The sequence below is a fragment of the Alexandromys fortis genome, unplaced genomic scaffold (assembly GCF_014885135.2).
Source record: "Alexandromys fortis isolate MF-2015 unplaced genomic scaffold, M_Fortis_MF-2015_v1.1 scaffold_273, whole genome shotgun sequence".
In the NCBI taxonomy this organism is placed as follows: Eukaryota; Metazoa; Chordata; class Mammalia; order Rodentia; family Cricetidae; genus Alexandromys; species Alexandromys fortis.
The window spans coordinates 1,165,667-1,182,554 of record NW_026068145.1 but is presented as its reverse complement, the minus strand read 5'-3'; the positions used below and the strand labels follow the sequence as shown (position 1 = coordinate 1,182,554).

The 16,888-nt window shown below is 44.2% G+C and overlaps 1 protein-coding gene across 1 annotated transcript in view; it reads right to left on the bottom strand.

Annotated features, from left to right (window-relative positions):
• Dusp29 (dual specificity phosphatase 29) overlaps positions 1 to 16,888 on the bottom strand; it is a 48,704-nt gene that overhangs the window by 5,018 nt on the left and 26,798 nt on the right. The window contains exon 2 of the mRNA XM_050126927.1: positions 7,408 to 7,628. Within this exon, the coding sequence (XP_049982884.1) occupies positions 7,408 to 7,628 (221 nt within the window). The remainder of the gene's footprint in view (positions 1 to 7,407; positions 7,629 to 16,888) is intronic.

Sequence of the window (16,888 nt, the reverse complement as noted above, 5' to 3'; positions counted from 1 at the left end):
CTCTCTCTCTCTCTCTCTCTCTGCTCTTTTCCCCTTTTCCCTCCCCCCTCCCCGCCATAACCCACTAAATAAATATCCAACCTCACTCTGCATGGCATGCCTATCCATGTCTCTGTCTCGCCCACTGTGTGGCTCCCTGCCCAGGACCTGCAGTGTGGTCATCTGTCTGTCTCTCGTCATGAGACTGGCTGCCCTGTTGAGGTCTCTCACCCACCACAGAGCTCCCTGCCTGGGACTGGCTGCTCTCGGGACCCCGCAGCCAGATGCCCGCCACCACTTAGGGACCATAACACCATCTACCCAATGGAATATTACAGGTAGAGGCCACCTGGCCACTGGCCAGCTCTGTCCATAGCTAAAGTGATTCTTTCTCTCCTGTCCTAACTAAAGACTTGTGATAGATGACAGCTGTAGCCCATAGCTTTTAAGGAACCTGAAGTCTCTGCTGGTCTTAGGTGCCCCTGGGCTCACCACTTTCCTGTCCCCAGAACCTCATGGTGCTGTTCCTTCTTGGCTCTGAGGCTCTGTCAAGTGGACTGTTGAAACCCAATGTTGGTGGGAAACTGCTGCGGTGAAGGAGGCTTGTTCCCAGTACTTGCCTGAACTTCAAGAAACCAGGAGGCTTTATGACTGTGCTACCAGCCCTAGCAGGGTCCTGAGGTAGGCAGTGCTGTTAGTACCAATGTTTTCTAGTTCAATTCAAAGATGACTCATAGGTGACCTCGCTTGCCCTGGATATTCTAGTCCTTTCAAGGTTGTTCGTTTGTTTGTTTATGTGCTTTTGAGATGGGGTCCTGCTACATCACTGGGGCCTGGCCTTGGACTCTCAATCTTCCTACCTCAGCCTCCTTGCCCTAGAGTCTCACCAATATGCCTAGTGCACCAATGTGTGCACCAATAGTGGCTATACACTTGACGTATTTTATTATAGTCAATTATCACAGCTACCTAGTGGCTTCAGTGAAGTTATCATTGCAATTCTACACATGAGGTCACTGAAGGGTGTGCAGAGAAGTGGCTTGTCCCAGTCTCAGCCAGTGAGTGGTAGGTCGTGTTCTAAGGCCAAGCCGTGTGACACCAGAGCTTGGGCATTGCTCTGCAATGCTGCCAGTGTGTGTGCACCAGATAAACATTTTACAAATAATATGTACCTTTGCTACATGCAATCTGTGCTATTATTGTCTATTCTTTCTCTATTCAATCAAAAAAAAAAAAAAGAAACAAAAAACTAAATACTGGGCACATCTACCATATTGATTTTATGACCTACTAATATTTTGTAATCTATGCCTGAAAAATGCTGGCTTCGATGAAATATTTACTAAAAGAGAAAATGCTATCATTATAAGGAGAAATTCTAAATTCAGAATTTCTAATGCATTTAGCTGGGCATGGTAGCTCAAACCTATAAAACTGAGATATCACAATTATCACAAATTTGAGATATGAGGCCAGCTTGGTTTACAGAGTAAAATCTTTTCTCAGAGAAAAAAATTTCTGCCACATCCAATTGCTTGTTTTCAGTGGTGTCTGAAAAGTGAGTTTCTGTCACTCAAATCAGCGGCCAGTGCAGTGAGATGGTTCCCTGGGTAAACTGCTCACTGGGCAGGATGATAACCTAAGGGCTATCCCAGAACCCACGTGGTAGGAGAACCAACTTCTGCAAGTTGTCCTCCATCCTCAACAGGTGTTCACTCCTGTGCACACATCACAGATACATGATGATGATGACAACGACGATGATGACAATAATGATGACGATGATGACAATGATGATGATGACAACGATGATGACGATGATGATGACAATGATGATGACAATGACGATGATGACAATGATGATGACGATGATGACGATGATGACGATGACGATGATGACGATGATGACGACGATGACGACGATGATGACGATGATGACGATGATGATGATGACGATGATGATGACGACGATGATGATAATGATGATGACAATGACGATGATGATGACGATGATGACGACGATGATGACGATGATGATGACGATGATGATGACGATGATGACGACGATGATGACGATGACGACGACGATGATGATGACAATGATGATGATGATGATGACGACGATGACGATGATGATGACGATGATGATGATGACGATGATGACAACGACGATGATGACGATGATGATGATGACGACGACAACGATGCTGCTGCTGATGACGACAATGATGATGATGACGATAATGATAATGACGACAACGATGATGATGATGAAATGTCTAGAAAGGCATACCTGCCAAGCCTGTGACCCACAAACCCTACCTGCTGTTCATGCCTGTGCACCCTCATCAGCACCACCTTCCTTGGGTTTAGGGACTGCCTTTGCCTGTTCCCCACTCACTGGCTTGGAATACAGGGAGAAAGACTTCCTACTTCATCCAAGAGATGGAAAATGTAGAGGCCTTCAGAGAAGGCGGACAAGGTGTGAGTCCAGCAGAAAGGAAGGGGATCTTATAATACTTGGGGACAATATGGCCTGGCTACAGCTTAGACACACCAGAGAACAAAACTCCTGCCAGAAAGATGATTTCATCTATAATCATACCCACGTGGTCTGTAGTGTGCATTCGTGCATGCATGAATATGTGCATGCAAATGGAGTCCAAGGGTTAACCTCAGATGTTGTTCCTCAGGCACTGCCCATCTTGTCTTTTGTGACAAGGTCTGTCACTGGCTTGGAACTTGGCCCGTAGGCTCGGCTGGCTATGGGCCCCAGCCTGTCTCCAAATCCCCAGCACTGTTATTACGAGGGCAACATCATCACATCTGGGGTTTTGCTTGTTTGATTTATTTGTTTTTTTCACGTGTGATCTCACGGGAACTGAGATCCTCGGGTTTATACTGACACATTGTTCCAACTAAGCTGTCTTCCCGGCTTGGATTTATTTTCCAACTCTTTATTTGTGCTGAGACAGGGTCTCCCTATGTAGCTCTGGCTGGCCTAGAACTTGCTATATAGATCATTCTGGCCTCAAACTCACAGAAATCCATGTGCCTCTGCATCTTGAGTGCTGGGATTGCCTTCTTTCTCATCTCCTTCCACCCCAAGTCTAAACAGTGCACTACTGAGCAATGTTTGCAGTCCCTGTGATAGAATTTGTGAAGACTTCAAAAGTAGACCAGGGCCTGTTTAAGACAAAGAGTGAGTGCCAGGCAAGCTGTGGTATCTGGAGCAGGTGGTATCTGGCGTTTCCAGATCTCACTCTCTGTTAGATGCTCCAGTGTCCACCATGAGCATCCACACTAGGCTCCCTCGCAGCACTTTGTCCTTTCCCCAGTGAAGAAGGTGGAGTTTATGTGTGTCAAATCTTTTAGCCAGCTTGCTTGCCTCCACTTCCATGATGATCGATGACTTTTAAATAACACAGTCAACATAGAGATACTCATGTGAAGAACAAATGAGTCTTCCATGAGGCTGGGGTGAGTGGAGGGCTCTTCCCTGCTAAGTGGATGCTGCCTCTGATTAGTTCTGTGACCCTGGGCACACCCCCTGGTTTCTCAGAGTCTGTTTTCTCAGCTACCAGGCAAGAGAGCAGACTAAGTTACTGCTCCTACCTAGCCACCATGATGGAGGTTTCCTAGTTCTTCCAGAAGGTCAAGTTGATATAGAATAGGGGTAGAAGTGGACCCCAGCGGCTGGTGACCAGCTGTGGGTATAGCTCCATGGCTCGACAAAAGATAATGTCCAAAACCAAACCGGATATAGTGGTATAAGCCTGTAATCCCAGTACCAGGTGAGGCAGGAGGATCCTGAATTCCAGGATAACCTGGGCTATGTAACAAGACCCTGTGTCAAAAACACAAAATAAAACATGATAAAAATGAGCCAGTTAGTGGTGGTGCACACCTTTAATCCCAGGTCTCGGGAGGCAGAGGCAGATGGATCTCTGTGAGTTTGAGCCAGTCTGGTCTACAAGAGCTAGTTCCAGGACAAAGCTACAGAGGAACCCTGTCTAGAAAAACGAAAGAAAGAAAGAAAGAAAGAAAGAAAGAAAGAAAGAAAGAAAGAAAGAAAGAAAGAAAGAAAGAAAGAAGAGAATCCCACAGCATATGCATTCCTGGGTTCAGTTCCCAGCATTATAAAACAATAGGATCAAATTAACAAAATAGCAGGGAGGGTGGGCATAACTGGCAGGGAGGGTGGGGTATAGGGCTGGATTTTGGGCTGGGACTTGCCAACAAAGGGCAAGAAAGGCAAGAGGGAAGAAAGAAAAATATAGTGATATTTTGTTTATGATCTAACAAATAGAGCTTATCTGATGATCACACTGGCCAGCCTTACAGACCAGGCAGTGGGTGCACACACATATATTCCCAGCAGGCACACTGGCCAGCCTTACAGACCAGGCAGTGGTGGCACACACCTTTAATCCCAGCAGACACACTAGTTAGCCACAGAGGCCAGGCAGTGGTGGTACACGCCTTTAATCCCAGCACTAGAGAGGAATGTAAGGCAGAATGAGACAGGAACTCGTTCTCTTTTCAGTTTGAAGATTTTGTAGAGGTAAGAGCTCTCTGGTGATTAGCTGCTTTGCTTCTCTGATCTTTCTGCTTGAACCCCAATATTAGTCATGCTACAGAGAAAGGCCTGCTTTGGGGCCAGACTGTCCATCAACACTTCTTACATCAGGAGTATAATAGGAAACATGCAGTCCAGGTCTGGCTCGGAAATGCCACAGCAGTGCCCCTTGGTGTTCCAGTGTGTGACTCGACACTATCAGGCCACCCCCTGCTTGTGGCAGACAGGTCCAACACCTGTCATCTGCTTCTCCTAGCGTCTGTGGCAAGTCTTGTGCTGGAGCCAAGCTAATGAGCCTCGGACCACTCAGGACACAGATGACAGCGGATGATCACGATGACATTTTTGTTTGCCCTCTGCCGGCACTTGAAATGTGAGCGGCATGATTGTAAAATCCAGATTGAAGGTTTTCCCTGGAAAGTCAGTTCTGCCATCAGTTCTGCCACACTGGCATCGATTCTCCCAAGAAACGCAGGTGGGGCTGAACAGCGGCTGCCCCCTTCAAAGGGAAACACAAGGCTGTCTTCACCCCACACCTCTATCCCACCGCCTCCCAGACAGCGCCGTCCATTCAGAGGACGCTCGGTTCTGAAGAGTTGACATTTCAGACCCTGGCTTGCGGAAGTCTTTAGACAGGCGAAATTCAAAGGTCACTGAGAATGGAGCCCAACCCCCCACCCTAACCCCAGCCAGCTTGTTTATGGGCACACTTCACCCAGGCGTTGTTTCCTGTGCGCTCTCTGACTTCTCTACGCACCCTTTCCCCTTGACCCGCCCTTTACTGGGTGCTGTCTTGCTCCTGGTCTAACACCAGCCTGATGCTTTCTTGCTCCAGAGCTTAAATCTTTTCCCGACTTGGCAGTGAGGGCAGCTTCTCAAACAGTGTCCTGGGATACTGTAACAAGCTTTCATGTGAGTATACCATACAAGTTCAAAGTCGGAATGTCTTTCTCTCTTTTCTTTTAGGACCGGAAACTTTACAGTGGTGAGGTGCACGTGCTGGCATAGTGCAGTTTCTCTCTGTCAAGTGCATCCGCGGGCCTCCTGCGCGCCAGGTTCTGCGCCAAGCGCTTTCCGGATCCCTCCGCTGCTCCTCATCCAGCTGCTCAAGGTTCATATCTCCATCGCTGTAGGAATCACTTCACTACGGAGTTTTGTGAGGAGAAACTGAACCCGGCCTTGTCTTGTCCAAGGCCTGTCAGGCCCCTTCCATTAACAGGGAGTTCTAAGACATAAAAATGGCAACTGAGCACATGAAACAGATATTGAAGGACTGGATTGCTGTACTGTGTCACCTGTCTGCCCCTCCCCCACACACAACCACAAATATGTTTTCCGTTAACTTCGAATACAATGAGGTGAATTTTATCTCACGGTGAGGAGTCAGTTCAGTTGCTTTTTTGATTCTGTGTGGAAACTCAGAATGTACAGAATACAAAAAACATCCGTAACTAGAATCACAAAAAGACAGCTCAGAAATGATACTCCCTCCCTCTAATGCAAGCGCACTGGCTCTGAGGTTGTTTTTCATTGCACAATGTCTTCTGGTCCAGACTGGTGACAAATTTTGTGGGTGACTATGACCGGCCGTGGGGCTAATGGTGCCATCAAGGTCCACGGCTGGCAGACTTGGCCTAGGCCTAGACCCAGGTTCTGAAGCAGGTCAGTTGGTCAGCGAGCCTTGGAATTCCGGCCTCTTGTGGCAACAAAGGCTTCTTTTCAGTAACTGGATACCCTGAGTTATGTGATGACTCCCACAGGGGTGTGACTCATGAGGCTGAAGTCAGGGCCCCGACTAGGCAGGTGATGTCCCTGTGGCCTCTGTGGAATGTACTGAAGCGCAGTAACTGCATATTGTCTTACCCTTGGTGCCCTTCTCTCCAAAATAGCCTTGGAACTCCCGCTGCAGTAGAGCAGCCAAGAGTGTATTTAAAGGGCAAGGATCAGCACTTTGACTTAAAAGATGGATAAGTGAAACCGGGACACTGCGGGCGCAACACCCAGACCCTCTAGTGTAGTTAGTTCATACAAATAGTTGAGGCTCCTCAACTTTTAGAAGATGTGTGTCTTAGGGGGCAGTACGTGGGTTTGCGTGATTAGCAGAAGTATTTCAAGTCTGTTCATGGGTTCTCAAGAAAGCCAACTCCTTAAAAATTGAAGCCTTTGGCTCTGGTCCAGTTTGGGCCCAAGCTCGACTAGCGTTTTGGCTGCATTTCCCAGCTTTGAGGACTCTAGACCACGCAGGCCTTTTTTTTTTTTTTTTTTGATTTTTCGAAACAGGGTTTCTCTGTAGCTTTTGGTTCCTGTCCTGGAACTAGCTCTCGTAGACCAGGCTGGCCTCGAACTCACAGAGATCTGCCTGCCTCTGCCTCCCGAGTGCTGGGATTAAAGGCGTGCGCCACCACCGCTCGGCCACCCAGGCCTTTTTAAGGATGGATGGCCTTTCCTTCATAGACTCAGACCAAAAGCCCGGCCGTGTAAACCTCTGGCTTTTCTTTCCCGACAGTGGCTGTCAAGCCCAGAACCCCAAAAGCAACGTAAGTGGCGGGGCAGTTAGCTCAACCAATCCCTGCCGACAACCCTCAGCCCCAGGGTACCAGGTTCGAGAATCCCCTTGCACTACTCTCCACGCTGCGGGCAGGAGGGAGGCTTCTTCCTGGGGAGGGGCCTAAGTATGGGGGTGGGGCCTTTCCCCTGAGTTGGGGGTGCGGATCTGCCTTGGCAGGGCGGGGGCGGGGCCTCAGTTTGGGGGCGTGCTCTATGCCTGGAGGTGGTACCTGACGGGTGGGGCGGAGCCTCAGCCTGGGGGGCGGGCCTGAGCAAGGGCACGGGAGGTGAGTGTCTCTTACTGTGGTCGTCTTGGAGCGCCGAATCAATGAAGGCGGCAGCCGAGTGGAAGAAGATGCTGAGGTCGAAGCTGGGCACGTCATCGGCCTCTACGCCGTGGTACTCGATGGCCATGTCGCGGTAGTAGTCTGGCCCAGTGTTCACATTCCAGCGGCCGTGCGCGGCGTTCAGCACGTGCGTGAAGCCTGCTTTCTGCAGCCCATAGCGGTCCAGTGCTGTGGCCCTGGGGCAGGGAGAAGGGTCAGTCTGTGAACACCAGGTGCTTCGGGAGGTGCACGGCTGTCTTCGCGGGACCCTGAGCCTTCCCAGTACAAGTCGATTACAAGCAAAGACCCAAAGAAGTCCCTCTCTTCCTGAGCCCCAGGCCGCTGAGCAAGTCCTGGTGGTGTTTCAACTGAGAAAGCAGTCCCCAGGAGAAGGCCCTGGCTACTTTCACTTTGCCCTTTACCCTTTGCCCTTTCACTTTGGATCATTCACCTAACCCTGCCGTTGCTGGGGCTGGACCTACCAGATCTCCCTATAGGCCACTGAAATAATCTGGTCATCTGGGTCTGTTCACCGAGCCGCAGGAGAGCCTTTAAAAGAGGCCTTTAGTCTGAAGCCTCCATACATTTATGGGTTTGGGAGTCATAGCTAAAAACACCGCTTCAAGTGGGTGGTTATGTGGGAGGATTTCGTTGGGGTTAGATAAAAGTCTTAGATTGATGCTTCCAGGGTTGGAGGACACGCTATAGGTGAGGACTGGATGCTCTCTTGACCCCCTTCGCCTAGTTGGGCTTGCCTTGTTTGAAGGACTTAACTTCCTTCGGGTGCGAGTCTTAGTTTTCAGCAGAATTTCTAGGAACAAACCTAAGGTCGCTTTGAGGTAGTTAGCCTGAGAACAGAGCTAGACAAAAAAAAGCCATTGGCTGGAGTGTCAAGAGCAAGCAGTTTTTCCTAAACTGAGTGGGGGGCAGGGGGGAGGGGGCTAATACAAGGATGAGCATTTGTTTACTGCACGCAGGGGTCAACAATGAGGAGAGGATGAGGGAGGCGAGGCAGACCATGTCAAGGAAATACCACAACCTAAGGTGTGGACACTGAGGATGATGAAGGAAACCATGACTTCTGTAGTCAGTCAGTTATCCCCAAGTAATGATGGGGATTCTTTGGTGTGCTCATGGTGCAGAAAGAACAGGTTGATAAGCCAAGGTCTCCGGGGAAACTTGGATTCTAATAGGTGTAGCAAATCCCAATTGAACAACGGGAGCCGTGAGACACTAAGACCACAGGACACAGTATAGCGTGACCATGAGACTGCGTTTGGAAGGGTGCTCGGCAGAGGCCTCTGTGATGGGTGCGGTACTGGAGGCCTTGGAGTAAGGCAGGAAACAGACTGGGACAAGAGTGTTTCACCCAGGCTGAAGGACTGCGCGGGCTCGGTGGGTCCTGTAGGCCACAGTGAAGAGGAGTTTGGATATTACTCTGGCCGTAGAGGGCTTAAGAAAGGGGGTGAGCATTTTTTAAAAGGTTGGTACAACTGATGTGTGGAGACAGATGGATTGGAGGCAGATGAACAGTAGAAGCAAGAAAAGCCTGCTGTTGTAAAGAGAGGAAGGAGGCATGGTCTGAGGGGTATCTCAGCAGACTAAGTGGGAATCGAGGGAGAAAGAGGGGGCCAGAGCATATGATGGGAGGGGAGGAGCCTGGGACCGGAGCGTACAATGGAGTGGGGGGGGGAGAAGAGACCAGAGTGTATGGTGGGGGAAGAGGAGAGGAGGCAGGGACCAGCATGTATGATGGAGGTGGAGGGAGGAGGAGGGGCCTAGAGTGTATGAGGGAGTGGGGAGAGGAAGATTTGGAGGGAATATAGGCTTTGGTCTTAGAAGTGCTTGGTTGTCAGGATCAGTATCTGGGGGTCAACAAGAACTTTAGTCGGTGTTTGACGAGAGTGGTAGGGTTCAGCTTTAAGAAGACATGTTCTTCAATAGCACAGAAACCAGCCCACTGTTCAGGGAAGGGTAACAAGGTGTCAGACCTCAACACTAGAGCACCAGAGTAACATTAAGCTGTCCTAAGTTATTCTGCTGCCAGGATAAATGCCATTATCAAAAGCAACCTGGTTAGGAAAGGCTACAACCCATCAGCAAGGGAAGCAACAGCTTAAGACAGAAATCTGAGGTAGGAACTAAAGCTGAGACCATGGAGGAGCCCCAGGCTCACAATCAGCTACCTTTCTTACACAGTCCATCAGCCTAGGGCTGGTACCACCCACAGTGGGTTGTATCCCCCCCCCATCAATTGGCAGTTAGGAAAATACCCCCACAGACGTTCCCACAGGCCAGACTATTGGAGGCAATGCCTCAACTGAGAGTCTTCCTAGGTGTCACTAAGCACAGTGAGGTCACCAATAAAATGATGTGGGCAGAAGCAAGGACCAATAGGAGCCTCACGTCAGAAATGCATGCCAAGGCCTCTGCCCATGTACCTCCATCCCTCCTTAGTGCCCTCATTTCCCGTGAGAGCAACAGCAGCAGAGTCCGTGTTTGGTAAAGATCTGAGCACAGGTGTTGGGCCCGTAGAAAGACGTTTCAAAGAGCCTCTAAGAGCTGCTGTCTGTGTGGACCACGTCCTTCATTCCAGCACTTGGGAGACTGGGATGGGGTTTATTACAAGTAAATAAATAATCACAAGTTTATTACAAGTTACAAGGTCATGTCTTGTTTGTAGTCTAACAAATAAAGCTTTCCTGAAGATCAGAGAATGGAGCTAGCCAGTAGTCAACCATAGAGGTCTGGAGGTCTGGAGAGACAGACAGAAAGTAATATGGCTGGGTGGAGACAATACTATAAGGCAGGAGGAAACAGGAGCTTGCTCTCTTTTTAGTCTGGAGATTTTGTAGAGGTAAGAGCTCTTGTGACTGGCTGCTCTGCTTCTCTGATCATTCAGCTTTCATCTCCTAATATCTGACTCTGGATTTTTATTATTAAAATTAATTAGAACTCATGCTACATCTGACATCCAACTTTAGGGCATGAATTCACAAAAAAAAAAAAAACCACCTCCCTGTGGCTGTGCAGTCACCAGCACAGGCTGGAACTGTGTGGAGGCTCCCACCAAAGTCATGGCCTCGCCAGCAAGGCAATCTCTATATGATGACCATACCTTGGCTCTATGCTGTACAGCAGCTTTGAATGCTTGGGACAAAACTGGAAAAGTAGGAAAGAAAATTGAGTCATTTACTAACGTTATACAGGGCCCAAGAAAAACCTTCAATAATTTCGTACAAAGATTAATATCAGCAGTAAATACAATAATACAAAATTCAGAAGTTAAACAAATAAAAATTAAATCTCTGGCTTTTGAAAATGCTAATGCACACTGCAAAAGGGTGATTAGGCCATTAAAGGCAAGATCAGTATCCTAGGGGAATGGATCTGAGATACAATCAATGTTGACTCTCATGACCATGATGATGCTTGGATGGGAAAAGTGATTTCCAGAGGTTTAAAGAAAAATCAAAATGTCAAGTGTTTCAGCTGCAGTAAACAAGGTCACCTAAAAAGGACTGTAAACAGGGTGTTCCTAAGAAACAGTGTTTTTTCTAAGCATAATGCAAACAGAATGCCCCTCCCTTCGGGATTATGAAGTAGATGTTGTGGCAAGGGTAGGCATTGGACTAATGAAAGTAGGTCAATTAGGGACCGTCAAGGTAACCCTTTGCCATCTGGAGATACCTTGAGGGGACTCTTGCAGGCTCCTATGTCAAATTCATTACCGTTGTTTCCTATCATTGTGGTGGAAACTCCTTCCCAGAGGAATTAAAGAATCTAATGCCTATTGTAAGAAACCATACTGCTCTGGATGATCGAACAGCTGTAGAAGAGAGAACAAAAAAATTAGGAGAAACTGTAAAACAAATATTTTGGAAAATTCTATAAATGAACAAAGACCAAAATTAAAAATACGAATAAATGACATTGTCATTGAAGGTCTTGTAGACATAGGTGCAGATGTAACAACAATTGCACCAGAATATTGGCATCCAAATTGGAATCTTCAGGAGATAAATATTTATCTTCTAGAGATCAGAACATTATCTCAGATAAAACAACATGAGATGGGTCAAATGTATAGGGTCAGAAGGATAGAGAGAAAAAATAAACCTTATGTAGCTAACATAGCAATGAATTTATGGGCATGTGATTTGTTACAACAATGGAATACTCAGATTAATAGCCTCCAATCTTAGAAATAAACCACAGATTAATGTATGTTTCTGGGAAAAATATTAGAAGGTATTATAAAGATCAGTCACCAACCATTCAGTTTATACAACAGCTGCTGATCTTTCAAAGGCACCAAAAGCCCTACCTTTAAAATGATTGACAGACAAACCTGTATGGGCTGAGGGATGGCCTTTAGCAACATAGGAACTACAGGCCTTAGACCACCTGGTACAGGAGCAGTTAAATGCTCAGCATATTGAAGAATCAACCAGTTCTTGGAATTCTGCTATATTTGTTATTAAAAAGAAATCTGGAAAATGGTAACAGATCTAAGAGCTTTTAATAAGGTGATTAAGCCAATGAGCTCTCTACAGTCTGGAATTCCTTTGCCTTCTCTATTACCTAAAGAATGACTTCAGCAAGGCACTGATGGTACATGGTTTTAATCCCAGCATTTGGGAGGCAGAACAAGGCCAGCCTGGTCTACAGAGCAAGTGCCAGGACAGGCTCCAAAGCTACTCAGAGAAATTCTGTCTTGAAAACAAAAACAAAAAAAGGATGGCCTCTTGTAGTTATTGATTTAAAAGATTGTTTCTTCACTATACCTTTACAAGAAAAAAGACAGAGAAAAATTTGCTTTCATGTTGCCAACTTATAATAATTCTCAACCTCTTAAGAGATATCAATGGAAGATGCTCCCTCAGGGAATGTTAAATAGTCTCACCCTGTGCCAATATTTTGTACATCAGCCATTGGAAATGATACATAAGCAATTTCCTCAACATCTTACTAGCTGATTCAAATGTACTTTAGAATGTTTGAAAAAGTAAAAATTTTGCCTTGTGGGGGATTACAAATTACCCATGAAAAAATACAAACAGGAGATTCTGTTAATTATTTAGTATATAAAATAGGTCTGCAAAAAAATTAGACCCCAAAAGGTGAAAATTAGGAGAGATCAATAGTGGACTCTTTTTTTTCCTTGTTTTGTTTTGTTTTGTTTTGTTTTTCAAGACAAAGTTTCTCTGTAGCTTTGGAGCCTGTCCTGGAACTAGCTCTTGTAGACCAGGCTGGTCTCAAACTCAGAGAGATCCGCCTGCCTCTGCCTCCGAAGTGCTGGGATTAAAGGCGTGCATCATCACTGCCTGGCCAATTGTGGACTCTTAATGACTTTCAAAGATTGCTAGGAGACATTTCCAGTGTACAGCCCACTGTTGAGGTAAAAATGATGAACTGAGTAATTTGTTCAAAATCTTAAATGATGATAAGGACTTATATAACCCAAGAGAATTATCAGATGAAACTGAGAGAGAATTGGCTTTCGTGGAAAAGAAATTACATGAAGTACATGCAGGTTATTTATTTCCAAAGCTTGATTCCACTTTGATTGTTTCCCTCTATGCATTCTCCTACTGGAATATTAATGCAAAGGAAAGATACTGTTTTAAAACATATCTTTTTTTTTACCACATAAACAGAGTAAAAAATTAAAAATTTATATGGGAAAGGTCTCTGACTTGATTGTAAAAGAAAAATTGAGACTTCATCACTTAGCAGGTATAGAACCAGCAAAAATTGTAGAACCTTTAACTAATGAAGAAATTAATAAATTATGGGCAGAAGGTGAATGTTGGAAAAGAGCTTACAGTATCTTTTGTGTGAGAGATTAACAACAAATATCCCAAAAGCAAGGGAATAATTCAATTTATAAAGAAACTAACTTGAGCCTTCCTCACATTGTATGGGAAACACCAATAACTAGCACCCCTACATCCTATACTGATGAAAATGAATCAGGAATGTCAGGTTGCAAATCAGAAAATTTGAGTAAAGTAGATCTAAGCCCTTATGATTCTGTTCAAGAGTAATAGTTAAAAAATAAAATAAAATAAAATAAAATAAAGAGTAATAGTTATATGTTATTCTCATGGAATTAATGAATTTTATGGGACCTCCCAACATAGTTACTGATTCACAATATGAAGAAAGAGTTGTTTTGCATATTGAAACCAATGAATTTATAGCAAATGATTCAGAATTGACTTTTTAAATTTATCCAGTTACAAGAAATAATCAGGATAGGAATCATCCTGTATATATAAAACACACATCCAATTACATATGGGTCTTCCAGACCCTCTAGCATAAAGTAATGGAGAAATTGATCAATTATTGATTGGAAATATGCTGAAGGCCTCAGAATATCATTTTTAAAAGTCATGACAATAGCAAAGGTTTAAAATAAGACTTTTCCATCATGTGACAACAAGCAAAGGAAATTATAAGGAAATGCCCTACTTGTTTTTTTTTTTTTTATATAACCAAACTCCACTACTGGAGGAAGTAACCCAAAGGGCACTCAAAGGAATGAAATCTAGCAGATGGATGTATTCCATTTTGTAGAAATTGGAAAGTTAAAACATGTACACCACACCACTGATACCTATTCAGGGTTTAAATGGGTGACTGCTATGGGTCAATGGTCTTGTATCCTGTCACTTGTATTATTTTAATAAAACACTGATTGGCCAGTAGTCTGTAGGAAGTATAGGCAGGGAATAGAGGTGGGACAATGAGAACAGGAGAATTCTGGGAAGAGAAAAGACTCAGTCTGCAGCCATCACCCAGACACAGAGGAAGCAAGATGAGAAGGCCTCACAGATAAAAGGTACCAAGCCACATAGCTAAAACAGACAAGAATTACAAATTAATGTAGGATGTAAGAGTTAATAATAAGCCTGAGCTAACAGGCCAACCAGTTTATGATTAATGTAGACCTCTGTGTGATTTCTTTGGGACTGAACAGCTGTGGGACCTGGAGGGACAGAAACCTCTGTCAACAGGTGACTGCTTTGAGTTTAGAAAAGTCTGATTTGGTAATCACACATTTGCTAGACTTTATGGCCATCATTGGTATCCTGCACAAATAAGGACCAACAGTGCTCCAGTATATGTCTCTAGTAAAATGAAACAGTTTCTTGATTGTTACAATATAAAGCATATTACAGGTGTATCACACAATCCTACAAGGCAGGCAGTTATAGAAAGATTAAACTGAACTCTAAAGGATATGCTAAATAAACATAAAGGGATAATAAAGACCCCCAGAAATAGATTGCTAGTCTTTATTAGCTTTGAACTTTCTAAATGCTAATGAGGAAGATGTCAGCTGCAGAGAGACATTGGGTAATAGGAAAACCTACGGAATTAAATCAGCCTGTATACTTTAAAGATTGCTGAGCTCAGAATGGAAACCAGGATATGTGTTGGGGAAGGGGTTTTGCTTTTGTTTCCACAGGAGAAGAAAAGCTATTTATGGATACCATCAAAATTGATAAAGGTTTGATTTGAACAAGAGAGACCTCTTGGTTAGAAGAGGTGATAGTCCATCAACCAATGTGATTATTCAATCTAAACTAACTTATATGACTAAAAAAAAATGCTTCTCATTGGATCAGATATAACTAGTCAAAAGGAACCTCCCCAAAGTTAGGGTTGGGGCAGGGTTTTCTTTTTGTCTTTTCAGGAGAATAAAGGCATCCAGCTAAGGAATCTGAAGGCCACTGGACAAATGAGACATGTGAAGAAAAGTGCAAATCATCCAGAAAAAAAAATTCCCCAAGAAAAAGGAATAAATTGACCTATCAGCATATCACATCTCTAACAGGATAAAATTTCATAAATCTCCCCAAATGTTTCTGCTGTTCTCTATAGACATATAATGCCATCGGCCTTTTTACAGTCCCAGTCCAATTAAAAATTTAAGCTAACTTTGGAGTTAGAGTGTCGCTCTCTCCTTCTCCAAACTGAAGCATGCTTGCTAAAGTAAAATCCAAAATCTCTGTTTCATGTCAGAACAGTTCACCTCATATGGGACAGAAGAAAAAACAAAATGGACTATTTTAATGCCACCAATCTCATAATCTTTTGGTTTTAATTTGACTCTTTAAAACTTTTCTTAAGGTATAAATATATCAAAATTTATAAGATTTATACATATATATGTATTTTAAACATTTTGTCATGATATTAATGGTCATATAGAGCACTAACTAATCCTAGAAAAAGGCTTCACCTAGCTTCCTGTACATGATTTCAGATTTGAGTCTCTATCAGGTAACTAGGAATTAAGTCTTTGTACTCTGGATGTACATAACAAACACCAATCCTTAAGCTCGTTGAAATCTGCTGCATATGACATTTAAAATGTCTAAGTTTTCTACAGTGAGCCATGACCACACCTAACAGTAACCTTTGAAGTCTCCAAAAGGATGGGGGCCCACAATGACAACTCCACCAGGACTATGATAACACCACTAAGCAGAAAATCACCACCTACAGATCAGCTATGAACTACAAACTGCTCAGGGCAATTTCAAGGTGGTGAGATGAGATGATCCAGCCTCACAGACTACTCTAGCGGGACTTGAGACACCCTGCACATTCCTGCTATGCAGAGACTGGACAACAAATGATACAGTTGTGTCTCCCAGGACTTGACAATTAACCCAAATTTTTCTTTTCAGGCTCTCCTAAACATTCTGTTACCCTTCCCAGGCAGCAGGAAGTAAACTTAAGAATATGGGGCCATATTCTCAAGGGGTGGGTGGGTGGCTTTGGTCTTTCATTAGGTTATGGATATTTGTCATTGTTTGGGGGGGTTGGTTACAAGTTGTTATTGGTAATGGTCAGGAAAGAAGCTGAACAAAGGAGATTAGATTCAATTCAAAGTTCTTGTTTTGAAAAGAAAAAATGAGGATATTATAGCTATGGTAGGATAAAAAGGTAGATTATTGATCTACTTTGAAAAGAAAAAGAGAGGACATAGAAAATGATTAAAAGAGATTAAAAGGATCAACAAATATTAAAAGAGAGAGAGATACAGTAAAGAGAGATTAAAAAAACTCTAAATGGTTTACAGTGTATTTAAAAATATATGCAGGCTTGAAAAAAAGTTAAAGTTCTTAAAGTAAGTAGTTGGGTGTGGTGGTACACACCTTTAATCCCAACACTTGGGAGCAGAGGTAAATTGACCTCTGTGACTTCAAGGGGTAGAGGTAGATTGACCTCTGTGACTTCAAAATGTGGTAGCACACACCTTTAATCTCAATGCCTGGGAGGCAGAGGCGAAGAATCTCTGTGAGTTCAAGGACAGCCTGGTCTACAGAGTTATTCCAAGACAAAGCTATACAGAGAACCTGTCTCAAAAAATAAAAGTAAAAATAAATGAAATAGAGGTTAAAATAAAGCTGCACAAAGATGGAAAATACACAGA